The 17,964-nt window shown below is 46.0% G+C and overlaps 2 protein-coding genes across 2 annotated transcripts in view; both read left to right on the forward strand.

The window, feature by feature from the left end:
* Window positions 1-933: 933 nt before the first annotated feature.
* On the forward strand, window positions 934-2,001 carry LOC308150723 (type-1 angiotensin II receptor A-like; the record flags this gene model as incomplete). Its single annotated transcript, XM_080523524.1, has 1 exon — window positions 934-2,001. The coding sequence occupies one exon, from the start codon at window positions 934-936 to the stop codon at window positions 1,999-2,001; it is 1,068 nt and encodes a 355-aa protein (XP_080379650.1).
* A 1,977-nt stretch (window positions 2,002-3,978) lies between these two features.
* The window catches only part of mapkbp1 (mitogen-activated protein kinase binding protein 1), a 56,420-nt gene continuing 42,434 nt past the window's right edge, over window positions 3,979-17,964 (forward strand). Inside the window, exons 1-2 of the mRNA XM_080523534.1 lie at window positions 3,979-4,103; window positions 13,245-13,336. Of these exons, the coding sequence (XP_080379660.1) occupies window positions 3,990-4,103; window positions 13,245-13,336 (206 nt within the window). The 5' untranslated portion in view covers window positions 3,979-3,989. The remainder of the gene's footprint in view (window positions 4,104-13,244; window positions 13,337-17,964) is intronic.

A 17,964-nucleotide genomic window follows, 5' to 3' on the forward strand; every position in this document is an offset into this window, starting at 1 on the left:
TTCATACAGTATGTGCAAAGGTAGTATTGTAAATTGTAGTGCAAAGGTTATAGAGTGATCACATTAATCTGAGATGTGCTGCCATCATAATATTGTCACTGTCATAGTATCCCAGGGTGGGGGGGGGATACTGAAAGTCAGTCAAGAGTGTGTGTGTGTGTGGGGCGGGGGGCAATAGTTAAAGGGGGGGTGTAGAGGGGGGGATTGTTCATCAGAGTGCTGGTACGGGACCTGAGGATCCTGTACTTCCTGAGTCTCTTAGATGGTAGAGTGTCAAACAGTCTGTGGTTGGGGTGCGAGGTGTCCTTGATGATGTTTGCTGCCCTCCGTCAACACCGGGTTGCCTGGAGAGACTCAATGGAAGGGAGTTTGGTGCCAATGATACGCTGGGCAGTTTTCACCACCCATTGCAGGGCCTTCCGGTCGGACACAGTGCAGTTGCCGTACCACACTGTGGTGCAGTTGGTGAGGATGCTCTCAATGGTGCAGTGGTAGAAGTTGGTCAGGATCCTGGGAGACAGATGGCTTTCTTCAAACTCCTCAGGAAGTACAGCTGTGCCTTTTTGACCAGGGAAGAGGTGTTAAGTACTACTACCCTACCCTTGTTTAAAAAATTACTTCAACCATGGTGAGACAAATCCCTTGTTGAATAGGTCTTCTGTCGACATTTGGTGAAAGCATTTGAACAGGTCTTGATTTTAATTTGCCCTTTTAAAAGACGTCAAAGGATGGACATTTCAAATGGTCTACTGGGATCTAATTGGAACCAATGACCTTATCCATTACTGGTTGATGTCATTACCTCATTACCCATGAGCATTAGCCATACAAAGTATGATCTTTGGGCGGTGTTATGGTGAAAGAGTGTGATAGCGAAGTTACAAACACACTGAAGAATCATTTCTCAAAAAACGGAACCCTGTTGAGTGCACCATGTCTACCATGTCTACCAACTACTCCAGGCGCTTAAGATGGAACGGTAACGTCGCCCTCCTCCTCCCCATCGTCCCCTACCAGGCATGTGACTCATTCCACAACTGCGGTACCGAAGTCATCCCTCCTCTCTACCTCACCCTGTCTCTGCTGGGCATCTTGGGAAACCTCTGCAGCCTGTGGACCTGTCTGAAACCGTCCCGACCCTGGAGTATCGGCTCCATCGGTGTCCTGAACCTCGCCCTGTGTGACCTGGCCTACCTGGCCTCTGTGCCCCCCCGGGCGCTCTACCTGCATGCCAACTACGACTGGACGATGGGCCGCTCCGTCTGCATCCTATGTAGCGTCCTCCACTTCGTGGGTCTAACCTCCAGCACCATGTTCATCTGTGCCATCAGCGTGGACCGTTTCCTGGCCATCGTCTTCCCCCTGGAGTCCAGGATTTTGCGCACCCCCCGCAACGCTAGCCTGGTCTCCCTGATGCTGTGGGCCATCACCATCCTCCTCATCTACCTCAGCTACCCCAACATTGTCTACTGTGAGCATCAGTCGGGCAGCCGCTACTGCGGGGCGGTGGTCACCTCCAATTACAAGTCCCTAGGAGCTACTTATAACCTCCTGTCCTACTACTCTGTCCAGGTGTCTGTGCCCTTGATGCTCATCATCCCGTCCTATGTGAAGATCATAGCCAAGATGAGGCAGTCTCGCCAGCAGTGGGCTGTCGGTGGCGGCATACAGAGCCACGACAAGACCATGTGGCTCATCGGCGTCTACATCGCCAACTTCCTGGGGTGCTGGATACCGGGCCAGTTTCTTCACATCTTAGCTTGTATCATCTTCTTCACCGTGTTTGACAACCATAACAGGTGCAGCATGTCTATCGTGGTTAACCTGCTAGTGGAGATCTCTCAGCTGCTGTATTGCCTGAACGCCTGCCTGGACCCCTTCATCTTCCACATCCAGGGGGGGATGCTGAGGAAGGTTCTGGGCTGCAAAGCCTGTTGGTGGAGGAAGAGTGTCTGGAGAGGGAAAATAAAAACCCCTGCTGTCAGTGTCATCAAAATGTGAGCGTAGGAAATAGGATGATTTGTTATTTAGATCTTACAGAGATATACGGTATATTTGATCTGTAATGCTGTTATAAGTTCAGAATGAAACAGTCAATAATGCGCTCTGGTTTCTGTAGAACGCTTAAGTTGTTGGCGTCACTTGCAACACACGGCTTTTGCATGTATTTGTTAAACTGTTAAATTGAAGTCCTAATAGAATCAAAATTAATAGAATCAAAAGATAGGTCGGCTACTAAGATGAGCTGTTTGTGGTGAACTCTGTATGTTTTGCAATTGATTAAACCGTTTTTGCATTGTTTGAGTTGACTATTGTCTTCACTATGTATGATTATACTGACAATACACTTTTCCAAGAGTAGGGAGGGGCTGGGAATGTATGGAGAGGAGAAAAAAACAACTTGCTCTCAGTGTGGTCAAAATGTGAACATAGGAAAATAAAATTGAGAATAAATGTTATTTAAATATACTTTTTGGTCTTTATACAGTTTACAATTTTTACTGTATTTGGTCTTTACTGCTGCTAAAAGTAGTGTGAAACAGTCAATAATGCACTTGACGTCTTTTATGTAAAAAAACAAAAACACATTCAGTTGTTTATGACATTTAAAAATGTGAAGTTCGAAGGATAAAAAACAGCCTTGTGAGGTCATTTCGATATCTTTCTTCAGCACGGGTCTTTCGTCTCTAGCCAACTGTTGTCTTTCAAATGTTGCATCCATAATACTACCAAGGGGTGCATTCGTAAATTCGCTGAGAGCGTCGGAGCGCACACTGGGTTCAACGTCACAAAGAGACCAAGTAATTTGATTGGACAAGAGGCATTCCATGAGTGCTGATCAGATTTCCAGAGCGTATTTACGAACGCAGCCTTCGTAACAGCCATAAACTGGATGTTCCCGACTTCAACCACCAGATGGCGACGTTGACCTGGTGAGATGTGCATCTGGGGGTCAGCGTCTTTTCCAAATCAAAACAGACGCTGTCAAATTTGAGAGGAGCATCGATCCTGACAGCCACCGGTAACTTCCATAGCTACATACTGGCTACTAGTTCGCTAGCATACATAAACCAGCAGAGTGCATGGTCAAGTAGACTGGAGGTTTTTAGCTACATGTGCTCTCCGTAAGTAGCTCAAGCTAGACATGTATTTTGTTACCGAGGGAGAGAATGGATCTGAGTAATATAGTAGCTCTCTGTTAGCTCTCTGTCTGCTAGCCAGCTTTGAAGCTAGCCTAGCCATAAGCCCCACTTTGACAACCTGGTGGGATTGAGAGACCGCTCTCTAGAATAACCTGGTGGGATTGAGACAGCTCTCTAGATAACCTGGTGGGGTTATGCACCTTCTGTAATGCCGAAACAAATTCCTATATGTGTCAAGCATAATGGCAATAAACGTTATCTGAATCTGAATCTGAATCTGAGAGACAGCTCTCTAGATAACCTGGTGGGATTGAGACAGCTCTCTGGCTAACCAACTGAACTGGTGGGGTTGTGCTCATGTGCCGCAGACAGACTCCGATTCGTCAGCGGAATCGGCCTTTGACGGAATCCACCGAAGAAGGAGAGGCTAAAGGAGCCCCGGTAGTCTTCCGTGACTGAAGTACTGCTGACAATCTCAGGATCTGGTGATATGGACGATTTCTTCCAAACGCACGCATGCTCCAGACATGATCTCTCTTCGCGGAGTTGACTGATGCAAGAAGGACGACTAGGGGATCATGCGGAAAGCTTTTTGAAGCAGAGGACATGAGATGAACGGGAACCGTCCAGTTACCGACTACCGGGCTCCTCTGCACGCGTATTTAGCGAGCATGGCAGTATTGTAGTGTTTGTTTGTTTGTTTGTTTTTAATCTATTTATTCTTCGTTAACCGAGACATGCTATCGGTCGTAAGCCTTTTAGGAAACGGCATTCACCACCGGTTTCTTTGATTGTCATACAGACAATTTTTTTTTTTTTTTTTAAACGACTCAGTTCGATTTCAAGATGACTGTGGAGGGTTCTACAATAAAGAGTCGCATCAAAAACCTCCTCCGCTCGCCGTCTATCAAACTGCGGAGAAACAAACCTGGGAATAACAAAGAGAACCTCAGCAATAAGGTAATATCCCACATACATTTGTATATTATATATATATTATATGTATAATGATGACTGATCAAGCATTTGCCATTTAACATATCACCGTTCACACAACCCTCCAGCGAGTAGAAGACCTACATCGGAGCTCCAGACACATGTGCTAATAATACCAATGATTTTACAGTTAGTGTAGATCATTAAGCACAGTCATTTCCACTGTATGGAATTAATTGCATTCCCGTAAAATGTTAGCAGTTCACACAATACCAGGCAATGACCTGCCTATTGGAGGAACTGTCACATTTATTGAAGGTACCTGACATCACACTGACAGCTGACACTTTTGTCAATGTCACTTATCAGTCAAAACATATCTAATACTAAAAGTATTTTTTAGCATTGCATGCTCCCCCCCCCCCCCATGCAGCAACGCAGTTATAGGCAGGGTCCAGCGACAAACTGGTTGTCTTTATGGCATGTGCTTCAGGCAAAGTAATGTTATACTGGTATAAACATCCATTGCTCTAGTTTGAGTGATTCCAATGTGCAGAGTGTTGTGGTATCATCACTTGTTGGAACATTACTGGTAGGTGATTGAAAATGAACTGCTGCAGTGTTGACATGAGAAAGTGGGATATGACACGCATACCTCTCACAGCTGTGATCCTACTGACCAGCCCTCTGTCACACACACACACACACACACACACACACACACACACACACACACACACACACATATGCTTGAAGGCATGAAGGATAAGCCTAGACACCTTTGTTCTTACATTGATTCTTCTTGCCTTGGCTACCCTAGGCCCATGTTGTCATTGTGCACGGGCACACTTAGTCTATTTGGAGTGCGTCCTGTCAGAAGCAGATCGTTTCTTGGCCTTCATTCATCATTCCAGTAATTGCACTGCATTTTAGCTTTGCTCTGTCGTAGGCTAGAAGGCAGTGACTGCTGCTGCCTTCTCGGTCAGGCCTCACTCTAAAACAAGATGAGAATGTCAGTGGGAGTTCTCTGGTTAAATAAAGGACACAAAAAGCAATCGAGAGACTGTATATAATTTCACTGTTTCCTTGAGAGAAATGGGTGATCACAGCTGTCACACCCAGCTGGTTGCTGTGGGTTGGTTAGATGAGTTGAGTGCTCCTGATTGGTTAACGTGTGAATTTAGGAGACAGGCTGTGAAAGGTCAAGGTCACCAATAGAATACCAGCTCTGATGCAGTTTGTGAGTGTCTGTCTGTCTGTCTGTCTGTCCGCCCGTCCGTCTCCTGTCTGTATATCCTGTCTGTCTGTCTGTCTGTCTCCTGTCTGTCTGTATCTAGTCTGTCTGTATCATGTCTGTCTGTCTGTCTGTCTGTATCTTGTCTGTGTCTGTCTGTCTCCCTGTCTCCCTGTCTGTCTGTCTCCTGTATGTCTGTATCCTTTATGTCTGTCTGTCTGTCTCCTGTATGTCTGTCTGTCTGTCTCCTGTATGTCTGTCTGTATCCTGTCTGTCTATCTGTATCCTGTATGTCTGTCTGTCTCCTCTATGTCTGTCTGTCTGTATTCTGTCTGTCTGTCTGTCTGTATTCTGTCTGTCTGTCTCCTGTATACATCTGTATCCTGTCTGTATTCTGTCTGTATGTCTGTCTGTCTATCCTGTCTGTCTATCCTGTCTGTCTGTCTGTCTGTCTGTATCTTGTCTGTCTGTCTGTCTCTATCCTGTTTGTCTGTCTGTCTTTATCCTGGTGCATTCCACCCTGATGGTGTGTCTACTGCAGCAGGAGAGGCAGGGAGTGACTGTACTATAGTACCTTCCTGTGAAACCCCGGGGGTGCCTGCCTGCCCCTCTCAGCTGTAGTAAGTAGTACAGTACAGTAATACCTCCAGGCTTCCTAGAGGAGTGGCAGAACAGCTCTAGGCCTACGCTCACTGTAGCAGCTATTATTGTAGTTTTATTCGCTAAGCTTGCAACGTAAACGTTTAACTCATTGTACAATGTACATCCTGTATCCTGAGCATAATAATAAATAAACTTGGATTTGACTTAAGAGATAAGACAGTACAACAGCCATATAGGCCTACACACAACTGATCTCCTGTCCTATAAGGACGCTCCAATATCTGGGTGTTATGTAATGATGTTAATTTATTATTGGTTTAGTTTTGCCCGTTCCATCCAACATGACCCCCCCCGCCCTGACTCATAAATATTGTGCCTTCAAACATTGAAAGGTCACTCTCAGACAGGCAAGAGTCAAGTGAGTAGAGCTTTTAAAAAGCTCTGGAGTATTTAGTTTTGGTTTATTTTCTAAAGTGGGGCGGGGGTTAATAGTACCCGTGCCAGATTCCTCTGGTTGTTGGTGTTTCAGTGCTTTCAACAGAGGGACTCTGCGACACAGTTACAGCAGAGACGGTCCAGATATAAACACAACTGCTGCTGTATTGCACTGTTACATAACACAGAGCTGAGGCTGAACCTCCATGCGGTGACTCAGGTCTTCCCAATAACATTGAGGTTACTGTACGTGTGCTGCAGCAAGGCCTAGCCTATAGAGTATGATAGGGAAGTTGGTTCACCCCGCCAGCCAGAGGGTGAATAGCCTACCAACTGTGACTCATCTCTGTTGCTAACATGTGCCATCTGATAGCGCCGAGGTTGCGAGTCTTCCCATTGTCAGTCTCCAGTTGTCATGTTCCAAGCTTGGTTGTTTGTGAATAAACAAGTAGGCTGCAAAGTACCGGTAGGCGCTTTTCCACTACAGGGCCGACCCGGGTCGGCCTGGGCTGGCCCTGTTCTTTAGCCTTTCTCCACTGCCAACCGTACCCGTACCATTTTTAGTTCTTGTTCGGGATGGGTAGCGAAAGGTACTTTTTGGCCAGGCTGCGTGTGACGTGTGACGCTGCACACTGTTGATTGGTCAATGGAAATCGTCATCCCATGTTCATAGATTTCTTCGCTAACCGCCATTTTTAAATACCACAACAGATTTCGCTCTTGGAAAATGTCACTTACTGTTTCTGTAATAACTTATTAATAAAGATTAGAAAAATTATGATAACCATCGTATTATCTTAGTTTAATGTCATTTCAATGCATCATAGAACTGTTACAACAACCATAACAAAAAATCGCTATTATGGCGATGTCCTGTGCCTATGCTGTTCCTCAGTCCAGCGCGCTTCATCATCCCCCTTCTAAAACCCCTTTCCATCCCTTATGTAATTTTATCAATGAACATTGTATTACTGTTATTTCAACATTTAATGATGGCTGATCTGTGCATGTTAGTGCTGCATTATGTTGATCTATTTATATCGATCTATTCTTGCCAATTCCTTATTACCAGTGGAAAGGGGGAAGGCTAAAACACTTTGAATGGAATAGATAGGACTTTCCGTTCAATGGAGGAAGCATGATACTCGCGAGTTCATCTCGCTTTTCCCCCCGTTGATGTATTAAACAATCTAAGCAATCAAATCAGAGCAGTTGTTATTATGTAATATTATTGATGGATGTGCCATTTTTGATGGAGAGCAGTGAGCGGATGACTGGATGTGAGCATGTATTTGACTAATGCCGATAGATTCGTGTCTTGCTCCGAAACCGGAGCTGTCGGCGCCGACAGGATTTTACAGCGTTCCTTCAAACCATCGTAATTCATGAACTACACCTCGTTCCAAATTATTATGCAAATTATATTTTTCTCAGATTTTCCTAAATAGTCGATGCAAATTACAATCAGTATAATTTTCAAGTCATCAACCGTTAGAGTATAATTCAAATTTTATTGAACAAACCTCCCAATGATAACAGTATTTTTTATTATTATAAAAAACTCAAAATGCACTGTTCCAAATTATTATGCACAACAGAGTTTCAAAACATTTTATAGGTTGTAAAGAACTAAACATGGTAATTTTATGAATTTAGGGTTAGGAGGTCATATTTACTGAAATCAAAAGCTATTTCAAACAAAAAACATCTTAACAGGTCAAGTTACATGTTAACATAGGACCCCTTCTTTGATATCACCTTCACAATTCTTGCATCCATTGAACTTGTGAGTTTTTGGACAGTTTCTGCTTTAATTTCTTTGCAGGATGCCAGAATAGCCTCCCAGAGCTGCTGTTTTGATGTGAACTGCCTCCCACCCTCATATATATTTTGCTTGAGGATGCTCCAAAGGTTCTCAATAGGGTTGAGGTCAGGGGAAGATGGGGGCCACACCATGAGTTTCTCTCCTTTTATGCCTATAGCAGCCAATGACACAGAGGTATTCTTTGCAGCATGACATGGTGCATTGTCATGCATGAAGATGATTTTGCTACGGAAGGCACGGTTCTTCTTTTTGTACCACGGAAGAAAGTGGTCAGTCAGAAACTCTACATACTTTGCCAAGGTCATTTTCACACCTTCAGGGACCTTAAAAGGGCCTACCAGCTCTCTCCCCATGATTCCGGCCCAAAACATGACTCCGCCACCTCCTTGCTGACGTCGCAGCCTTGTTGGGACATGGTGGCCATCCACCAACCATCCACTACTCCATCCATCTGGACCATCCAGGGTTGCACGGCACTCATCAGTAAACAAGACTGTTTGGAAATTAGTCTTCATGTATTTCTGAGCCCACTGTCATGCTGCAAAGAATACCTCTGTGTCATTGGCTGCTATAGGCATAAAAGGAGAGAAACTCATGGTGTGGCCCCCATCTTCCCCTGACCTCAACCCTATTGAGAACCTTTGGAGCATCCTCAAGCAAAATATATATGAGGGTGGGAGGCAGTTCACATCAAAACAGCAGCTCTGGGAGGCTATTCTGGCATCCTGCAAAGAAATTAAAGCAGAAACTGTCCAAAAACTCACAAGTTCAATGGATGCAAGAATTGTGAAGGTGATATCAAAGAAGGGGTCCTATGTTAACATGTAACTTGACCTGTTAAGATGTTTTTGTTTGAAATAGCTTTTGATTTCAGTATATATGACCTCCTAATTAGGGATGCTCCGATTTATCGGCCACCGATTTAAATCGGCCGATTTCACTCCAAATGACTCGATCGGTGATCGGCAAAAATGGCCGATCGCAAAAACCGATTTTTTTTTTTTCTTTTTTTTTTTTCTGGGGAAGACAGATAACTGAACAGAAAACATAGGAGGACGTAACAGTATGTAAACCATGAAGGCCACGTTTATGATGTCTTTTATACAGCCATATCGACTGACTTGGGCTTCAGGCCCTAACTGGGTGATAGGCCAGACTTTTACTATGCCATAAAAATGGGTCTGCGTTTGCTTGGTGCCTAATGGATCAAAACTTTTGTCTAAAAAGCAAAAAATATGTAGGCTATCCAGTCAGTAGGCCTACAGTTATGTATTTTTTTAAAAATCGGTATCGGTATCGGTATCGGTTGATCTTGAGGGAAAAAATCGGTGATCGGTATCGGCCCCAAAAATCCAGATCGGAGCATCCCTACTCCTAATATGACCTCCTAACCCTAAATTCATCAAATTACCATTTTTAGTTCTTTACAACCTATAAAATGTTTTGAAACTCTGTTGTGCATAATCATTTGGAACAGTGCATTTTGAGTTTTTTTATTTAAAAAAAATAAAATACTGTTATCATTGGGAGGTTTGTTCAATAAAATGTGAATTATACTCTAACGGTTGATGACTTGAAAATTATACTGATTGTAATTTGCATCGACTATTTAGGGAAATCTGAGAAAAATATAATTTGCATAATAATTTGGAACGAGGTGTATATGCCCAATCTAAAAAATTCAAACAGTTTCTGAAAGCAGAGAAGTTGCACTTTTTGAACAGTTGAACTTTTTTAGGCTTATTACGGTAGTTCACCAACAAAAAAAGCACAGTGCTCAACGTGTCAGGAGAAATAAAAATAGAATCGGGGCTTTAACACATGTCGGCATTTCCCTGGTTGCGAGATCTAAACTAGTCTACTAGAACTGAAAGCGGAAAGTAACAGGCACTTAACGTTACATGTTGTAAGGCTGATCTGTGCACGATAGTGCTGCATTTTGACATAGCCAAATTCTTATCGCATTTCCCCCGCTGATCTGTATAGCGGGGGGAATCTTATGACACGTAACTCCTCCTACAGTCCCGGGTCGTTCCTGTATAGTGGAGAACGATTCCTATATGGAACTTTTCAAAAGCGTGCCGAGGCGAGCCGTGCCGAGCCGAACCGGACTGGTCAATGGAAAAGCGCCAATAGTCTAGTCATGTTCTCTGTTTGAGCAACAAGAGGTGATGAAGGCAAACGCTTCCAGTCATAGTGTGAATCTCTCTCTCTCTCTCTCTCTCTGTTGGTCTCTCTGTCTGTCTCTCTGTCTCTCTCTCTCTCTCTCTGTCTGTCTCTCTGTCTGTTGGTCTCTCTGTCTGTCTCTCTGTCTCTCTCTCTCTCTGTTGGTCTCTCTGTCTGTCTCTCTGTCTCTCTCTCTCTCTCTCTGTCTGTCTCTCTGTCTGTCTCTCTCTCTCTCTCTCTCTCTCTCTCTCTCTCTCTCTCTCTGTAGGTCTGTCTGTCTGTCTGTCTGTCTCTCTCTCTGTCTGTCTCTCTGTCTGTCTGTCTGTCTCTCTCTCTGTCTGTCTGTCTCTCTCTCTCTGTCTGTCTCTCTAGGTCTGTCTCTCTCTCTCTGTCTGTCTCTCTGTCTGTCTCTGTAGGTCTCTGTCTGTCTGTCTGTCTCTCTCTCTCTGTCTCTCTCCCCCCTCCCTTTCTCCCTCTCCCTCTCGTAGGGAGCTAGACAAAGGGAATAGGCCTATGCTTTTGTTTGCGCTGCATGAGAGATGCGTGTGTAGTTTTACACTGCGTTCTCTATCCTCGGGCTCATGGTGTTTGAAAGGCAGATGGGACTAGATGGTAGGCTACTGCTAGTACTGCTCCCCCACACAGCCTCTGGGCCTGTTGACCTTATGACCTCTGGAGCATCGGATGTATCATCCAGCCTACTGGGAATGGCGATAGAGCCAGGGGAGGAGGTAGAGGTAGAAATCAGAGGACGGGCTCATTTGTAATGCATGGAAAAGAATGAGGAATGGTATCAAACAGCATTCCCGACTCATATTTCTACCTTGCTTTTGTACACGTCTACCAGTCAATACTGGGTTCATGGTAGACATCGGTCTTGGCTGCAACCATCAGCCTCAGACAGGCTTTGTTTACAAGGAGAAGGAACTGTTGGGGCTCTTTGATGTTCTTTGTTAGTGTTACTCCCTCCTAGGAAGTCTGGACGTGGACAGCAGTAAGCACATCATTGTTCAGGAAGTCTTGGCCTATCTGTGGAGGTGTGCAACTGTGTAACCTCGGTCACAACTGGAAACTTGCTTCAACCTCTGTGTTTTCTGTGCTTTGATGATCTATAGCCTGTCCCTTGGTCTTCTAGTGGTTCGCCTATAGGCTACATTCCACTCAGTCTTTCACTGGGCCTCTGGAGGCGTTTTTTCAATCGTGTAACCACCATAGGCTAACTATTCCTCAACTGGAAGCGGCCCTCAACCTCTTTTCTTGAGTAGCTTTGATCACCTACAGTAAGCTAATCCTTAGCTCTTTGTGGTTATCCTATGCGGTGCATTCCTCTCAGTCTTTCTAGGCTTAATCCAACCATGTCATTCACAAGTGAATTGAGCATCTCAGATGCATTCGATTCAAATATTGGTTCTTCCTCATACTGTTGACGATAGTCGTCGTAGTAGACAGACAGCTCTCACCTTGAGCCCTCCCAGGAAGCTACCTGGGAAGAGGAGAGGCGATGGATGACGTAAACCACAAATACAGGCTGGACAAGGTAGGAAAGCCGTAGTGCAGTCATGTGATGATGAGTGTGTGGCTGGTCAACACACCCTGTTGGAGAGGAGAGGCGATTTTTCATTCCAGTCTGGCTAAGCTGCGTTAGACTGAAGGCGCTACAGTCTTGTGTTGTTGGCTGTTTACTTTGTTCAAAGCCTCTGGGAGCCTGAGAGAGCCTTCGGCTGGAAGGCTGAAGTCGACCTGGGAGGGACTCGCATGGGAGCTAGCACGGTATCTCCCTCTGAGAGACTTGTGTTGTGAAGAGACAGTGTTGGCCAGAGGCGGCGTGAGGCTGAAGGGTCTATTCATCTGTCCGTCCGTCCGTCCAGCCAGCTGGTGTTGGTTATGACTGTATTCAGCGCCCTTGGGAGAAGGCAAGACGACTGAGCGCCTCCGGTTGTTCTCGCTGTTCCAAGACGAAGAAAAACAGCTGAGGGAGGCAGACCTGGACTGGACCCACATGGGAGATACTCTCTCTCTCTCTCTCTCTCTCTCTCTCTCTCTCTCTCTCTCTCTCTCTCTCTTTATCTGTCTGCCTATCTATTCATCTATCCATTCAGGTGTTATTCGGTGCTCATGGGAAAATGCAACCTAAACGCCTTTGGCTTTTCCGGCTGTTCTGAGAGGAAAAGCAGAGGTGGACTCACTTGTTGGAGGCTCAGTTATCTACTTTTGGACCGATCTGTGAGAGGGCTGTAGGTGTTGATCAGAGAGAGGACTATCTGTGAGCTGATACCGTGTGGTATCAGTTCTCCTGTGAGAACATGTCTGTCCTTAGGAAGCTGTTGAGACAACGAGAAGATCCAGTAAGTGTCTTTATCTGTGTGATTTTTGGTGGTTGTGAAATGGGTAAATAGATGATTTCATATGGGCGGTTGTTGAACACAATCATCGGGCCACTTTGTTTATAGATTTGATTATGGTTGTTGACGAAGAGGAGACGTAGCCTATGACTGGTGATTGTTGCCTTCAATCCGACCGCAATGCATGGTTTGCATGGTTCCAAAGTGAAAAAGAGTTTCATTTCTTGCATTTCTTGCATAGCGCTACACAGATGTTTAGATGCTCCGGTCTGTTGTGTTTGAAAGAGCTTCTGTGTCGTCCCTTGTCCTGCCAACTGAGGCTGATTGAACCAGAATAAGGAGCACGTTGCTTCTCATCAGCTACTGCAGAAGACTGCTTTTTAAAATGTGACTTTCGCCTTCTCCCCCCTCTCCTGAAATATACCACACAGCAGGCTTTTCGAATGGATTATTTAAGTGGAAACCAGCTATAGGGTGATTTATTTAGTATGTCTGTTCGAATAGTGTGTCGTTTGAATTGCTGAGGTATTGTGTTGTAATTGATGACCTTTGTTCCCCAGGTGATCTTGGAGAAGGTGTTGGGGATTACAGCGTTTGGGAACCGTGCCCTGGCCTGTGACCCTCGCTCTGGTCTGGTGGCCTACCCTGCAGGGTGAGTAACACTACACCACAACACACACCTCCACAGTCACTCCTCCCTACACCACAACACACACCTCCACAGTCACTCCCTACACCACAACACACACCTCCACAGTCACTCCCTACACCACAACACACACCTCCACAGTCACTCCTCCTTACACCACAACACACACCACCACAGTCACTCCTCCCTACACCACAACACACACCTCCACAGTCACTCCTCCTTACACCACAACACACACCTCCACAGTCACTCCTCCCTACACCACCACAACACACACCTCCACAGTCACTCCTCCTTACACCACAACACACACCTCCACAGTCACTCCTCCCTACACCACAATAACACACACCTCCACAGTCACTCCTCCCTACACCACAACACACACCTCCACAGTCACTCCTCCCTACACCACAACACACACCTCCACAGTCACTCCCTACACCACCACAACACACACCTCCACAGTCACTCCCTACACTACAACACACACCTCCACAGTCACTCCCTACACCACCACAACACACACCTCCACAGTCACTCCTCCCTACACCACAACACACACCTCCACAGTCACTCCCTACACCACAACACACACCTCCACAGTCACTCCTCCCTACACCACAACACACACCTCCACAGTCACTCCCTACACCACAACACACACACAGTCACTCCTCCCTACACCACAATACACACCTCCACAGTCACTCCCTACACCACAACACACACCTCCACAGTCACTCCTCCCTACACCACAACACACACCTCCACAGTCACTCCTCCCTACACCACAACACACACCTCCACAGTCACTCCCTACACCACAACAACACACACCTCCACAGTCACTCCTCCCTACACCACAACACACACCTCCACAGTCACTCCTCCTTACACCACAACACACACCTCCACAGTCACTCCTCCCTACACCACAACACACACCTCCACAGTCACTCCTCCCTACACCACAACACACACCTCCACAGTCACTCCTCCCTACACCACAACAACACACACCTCCACAGTCACTCCTCCCTACACCACAACACACACCTCCACAGTCACTCCCTACACCACAACACACACCTCCACAGTCACTCCTCCCTACACCACAACACACACCTCCACAGTCACTCCTCCCTACACCACAACACATACCACCACAGTCACTCCTCCCTACACCACAACAACACACACCACCACAGTCACTCCCTACACCACAACAACACACACACACACAGTCACTCCCGACACTACAACAACACACACACACAGTCACTCCCTACACCACAACACACACCTCCACAGTCACTCCTCCCTACACCACAACACACACCTCCACAGTCACTCCTCCCTACACCACAACACACACCACCACAGTCACTCCTCCCTACACCACAACAACACACACACACACAGTCACTCCCGACACTACAACAACACACACACACAGTCACTCCCTACACCACAACACACACCTCCACAGTCACTCCTCCCTACACCACAACACACACCTCCACAGTCACTCCTCCCTACACCACAACACACACCACCACAGTCACTCCTCCCTACACCACAACACACACCTCCACAGTCACTCCCTACACCACAACACACACCTCCACAGTCACTCCTCCCTACACCACAACACACACCTCCACAGTCACTCCTCCCTACACCACAACACACACCTCCACAGTCACTCCTCCCTACACCACAACACACACCTCCACAGTCACTCCTCCCTACACCACAACACACACCTCCACAGTCACTCCCTACACCACAACAACACACACCTCCACAGTCACTCCTCCCTACACCACAACACACACCTCCACAGTCACTCCTCCCTACACCACAACACACACCTCCACAGTCACTCCCTACACCACAACAATACACACCTCCACAGTCACTCCCTACACCACAACACACACCTCCACAGTCACTCCTTACACCACAACACACACCTCCACAGTCACTCCTCCCTACACCACAACACACACCTCCACAGTCACTCCTCCCTACACCACAACACACACCTCCACAGTCACTCCCTACACCACAACACACACCTCCACAGTCACTCCCTACACTACAACAACACACACCTCCACAGTCACTCCCTACACCACAACACACACCTCCACAGTCACTCCCTACACCACAACACACATGTTTGGTATCAAACACGTTGCTCATTCCATTCCATGCAATCCTGTGGGTGTTTCCCACAGGATTTTTTGCAACTGTGGTGGGTGGACCTCAGACCCTCTAAAGTCTTTCGGCAGTGGGGGGGGGATTTGGGGTCGCACGTGTAAAAATATTTCCGGTTCGTTATTAGACTATGGCGGGACAAATGAGACTGGCGCGCTGCCACGCTCTAGGTAAATAATGGGAGACAATGCATTACATTGAGCCTCGGTTCCGATTTCTACCTCCACCGGCCTCCCCTGCAGTGAGCGGTAGTGGATACTAGCCTGGAGAGGACGCGCAGTTCTACAGCCTCGGGAGAACATGCTCCGTTCGTTCTTTTCATCTCTCTACCATTCAGTGGCCAAGGGAGAATGGAAGCTCTGCCTTAGAAGTAGAAGAGAACAATCTGATGTGGAGTGTATGAGCGGAGTGGAGCCCATGTGAGGGAGCGTAGGGAATCGGCTGGACAAGTTACCTCTCTGAAGGTAGAAATGCAATTTCAGTTCGAACTCGCTTAGACCGCAAGAAGCAGTGGAGATGAGTGTGCGAGAGGAAAGTAATTTCTCAGCACTTTGATAAGGTGTGTGTGTGTGTAGTGTAGGGCTGCACGATTAATCGATTTTAAATCGAAATCGCGATTTGAAATGATGCGATTAGCTAATCGCAAAGCCTGCGATTTGCCTGCGATTTTTTTTTTTTTTTTTTTTACCTTTATTTTACCAGGAAGTCACATTGAGATTAAAACCTCTTTTGGAAATTTGATCAGCACTCATGGAATGCCTCTTGTCCAATCAAATTACTTGGTCTCTTTATGACTTTGAACCCGGCGCTCTCAGAGCGAATTTACGAACGCAGGCATAGGTTGTGTCACGACAGTCAGTCCAATTATTATGAGACTTTGGGCTAACGTAACGGAGACAATTAGACACCACATGGCTTACTGGACATATGATAAACGTTAGTATGTTATAATTGCGACAGGTAAGTGTACAATTTCACTATACTAACTGTACCAGCCAAGTGCATGTCGGTGCTGTTAGTCCAGCCTTAAACTTAGCTTAGCTAACTTGTAGTCTTCGAGACGGTAGCTTAGCTTAGCTACTCATGCTAACCCGGCGTTAAAGTACAGACACAGAGTTGACAGTCTCAGCAACCTGCGGGTTGGTGTTTATATAGTATAGCAGGCTTATGGATACATGGAAGTTAACTGTTCTGTTGTCAAACATGAATGTGTCCTGTATGCATAACCTCATACCATTCGTTCATACCAGCCGGCTTTAAAGACGCAGAGGTTAGCCTAGCCTAGCCTTGGGCTGAAGTATGTCACAGATTCCTAAGTCAAGGTGACGTGTGTCTGTGCTCCATAGTCAGAGACCACCATTCTATCATTCATCAGTTCGACTGTTGACCGAGTCATCTAGATGTGGTCCTTTCAGTTATAGTCACAGTGTATCCCCAAATGATCATTTTAATAGCTGGATCATCTTAGAAAGTAGCCACCTGTCTAGATGAGATGAGGTTATCATATATACAATTCATATCTTTTAAGTTCTCATCCTTGCATTAGAATTAGAGCAGTTAATAGTTTGATGGTATCATGTGGTAATGCTCTCTGAAAATAGGTGATAGACAGATTCATCCAATCACCTGCCAAGTATTTTTTGAAAGTACCTGCCCTTTTCCAAACAGCTTCCAATTAAGCTTTCCTAGATGGTTGTGTGAAACAAACCACCTGAGTCAGGTTAGTAATGCTCCATCACATGTTTTAATCTGAAGCTTGATTTTAAAGCAACCCAACTTTAAAGCAACCCAATGTAAGTTTAGTTCTTTCACTCGTAGCTCGGGCTGTGGGGGTGCTAGAGGAGGGAGCCTCTAAGTCCCCTGAAGACGTACAAACAAACTGCACTGACGTTTTTTTTGCTATTTAAAAAAATAATAATCGCAAATTAATCGCAATCGCGATATCTGTCCAAATAATCGCAATTCGATTTTTTCCCCAAATCGTGCAGCCCTAGTGTAGTGTGTGTATTCATCAGGGGATGGCGAACTGCAGTGTCAGGAAGAGCCGTGTTAGTCATTGGGTAGAGTCTTTCTGAGACGGCGCGTTAGCCGCATGGTTTGAGTCAGTATGTTACGCAGCTCTCCCGTTTAGTCATAGGTCGACACGACGGACGGAAAATAACTAGGTATCTCCTCGGTCTAAAGCGGTGTGCGGTGGTCATTCACCCGGGCCATGGGGTTTTTATCCATGGCTCCAGTTATTCAGTATCTGTTCACGGCTTGGCCTTCTCTAGTACAACAGTCACTCTGTTGTGTCACTTCTATAACAGCCAATTCAGGGAGCGTTACATGCACTGATATAATGTAATTTTCTTCCAAACCGGTCGCTGCTGCATAGAGCATAAAGAGAGCATTCAGTGCCC

This window comes from Nansenia antarctica (genome assembly GCF_963989245.1).
Source record: "Nansenia antarctica genome assembly, chromosome: 1".
Classification (NCBI taxonomy): domain Eukaryota; kingdom Metazoa; phylum Chordata; class Actinopteri; order Argentiniformes; family Microstomatidae; genus Nansenia; species Nansenia antarctica.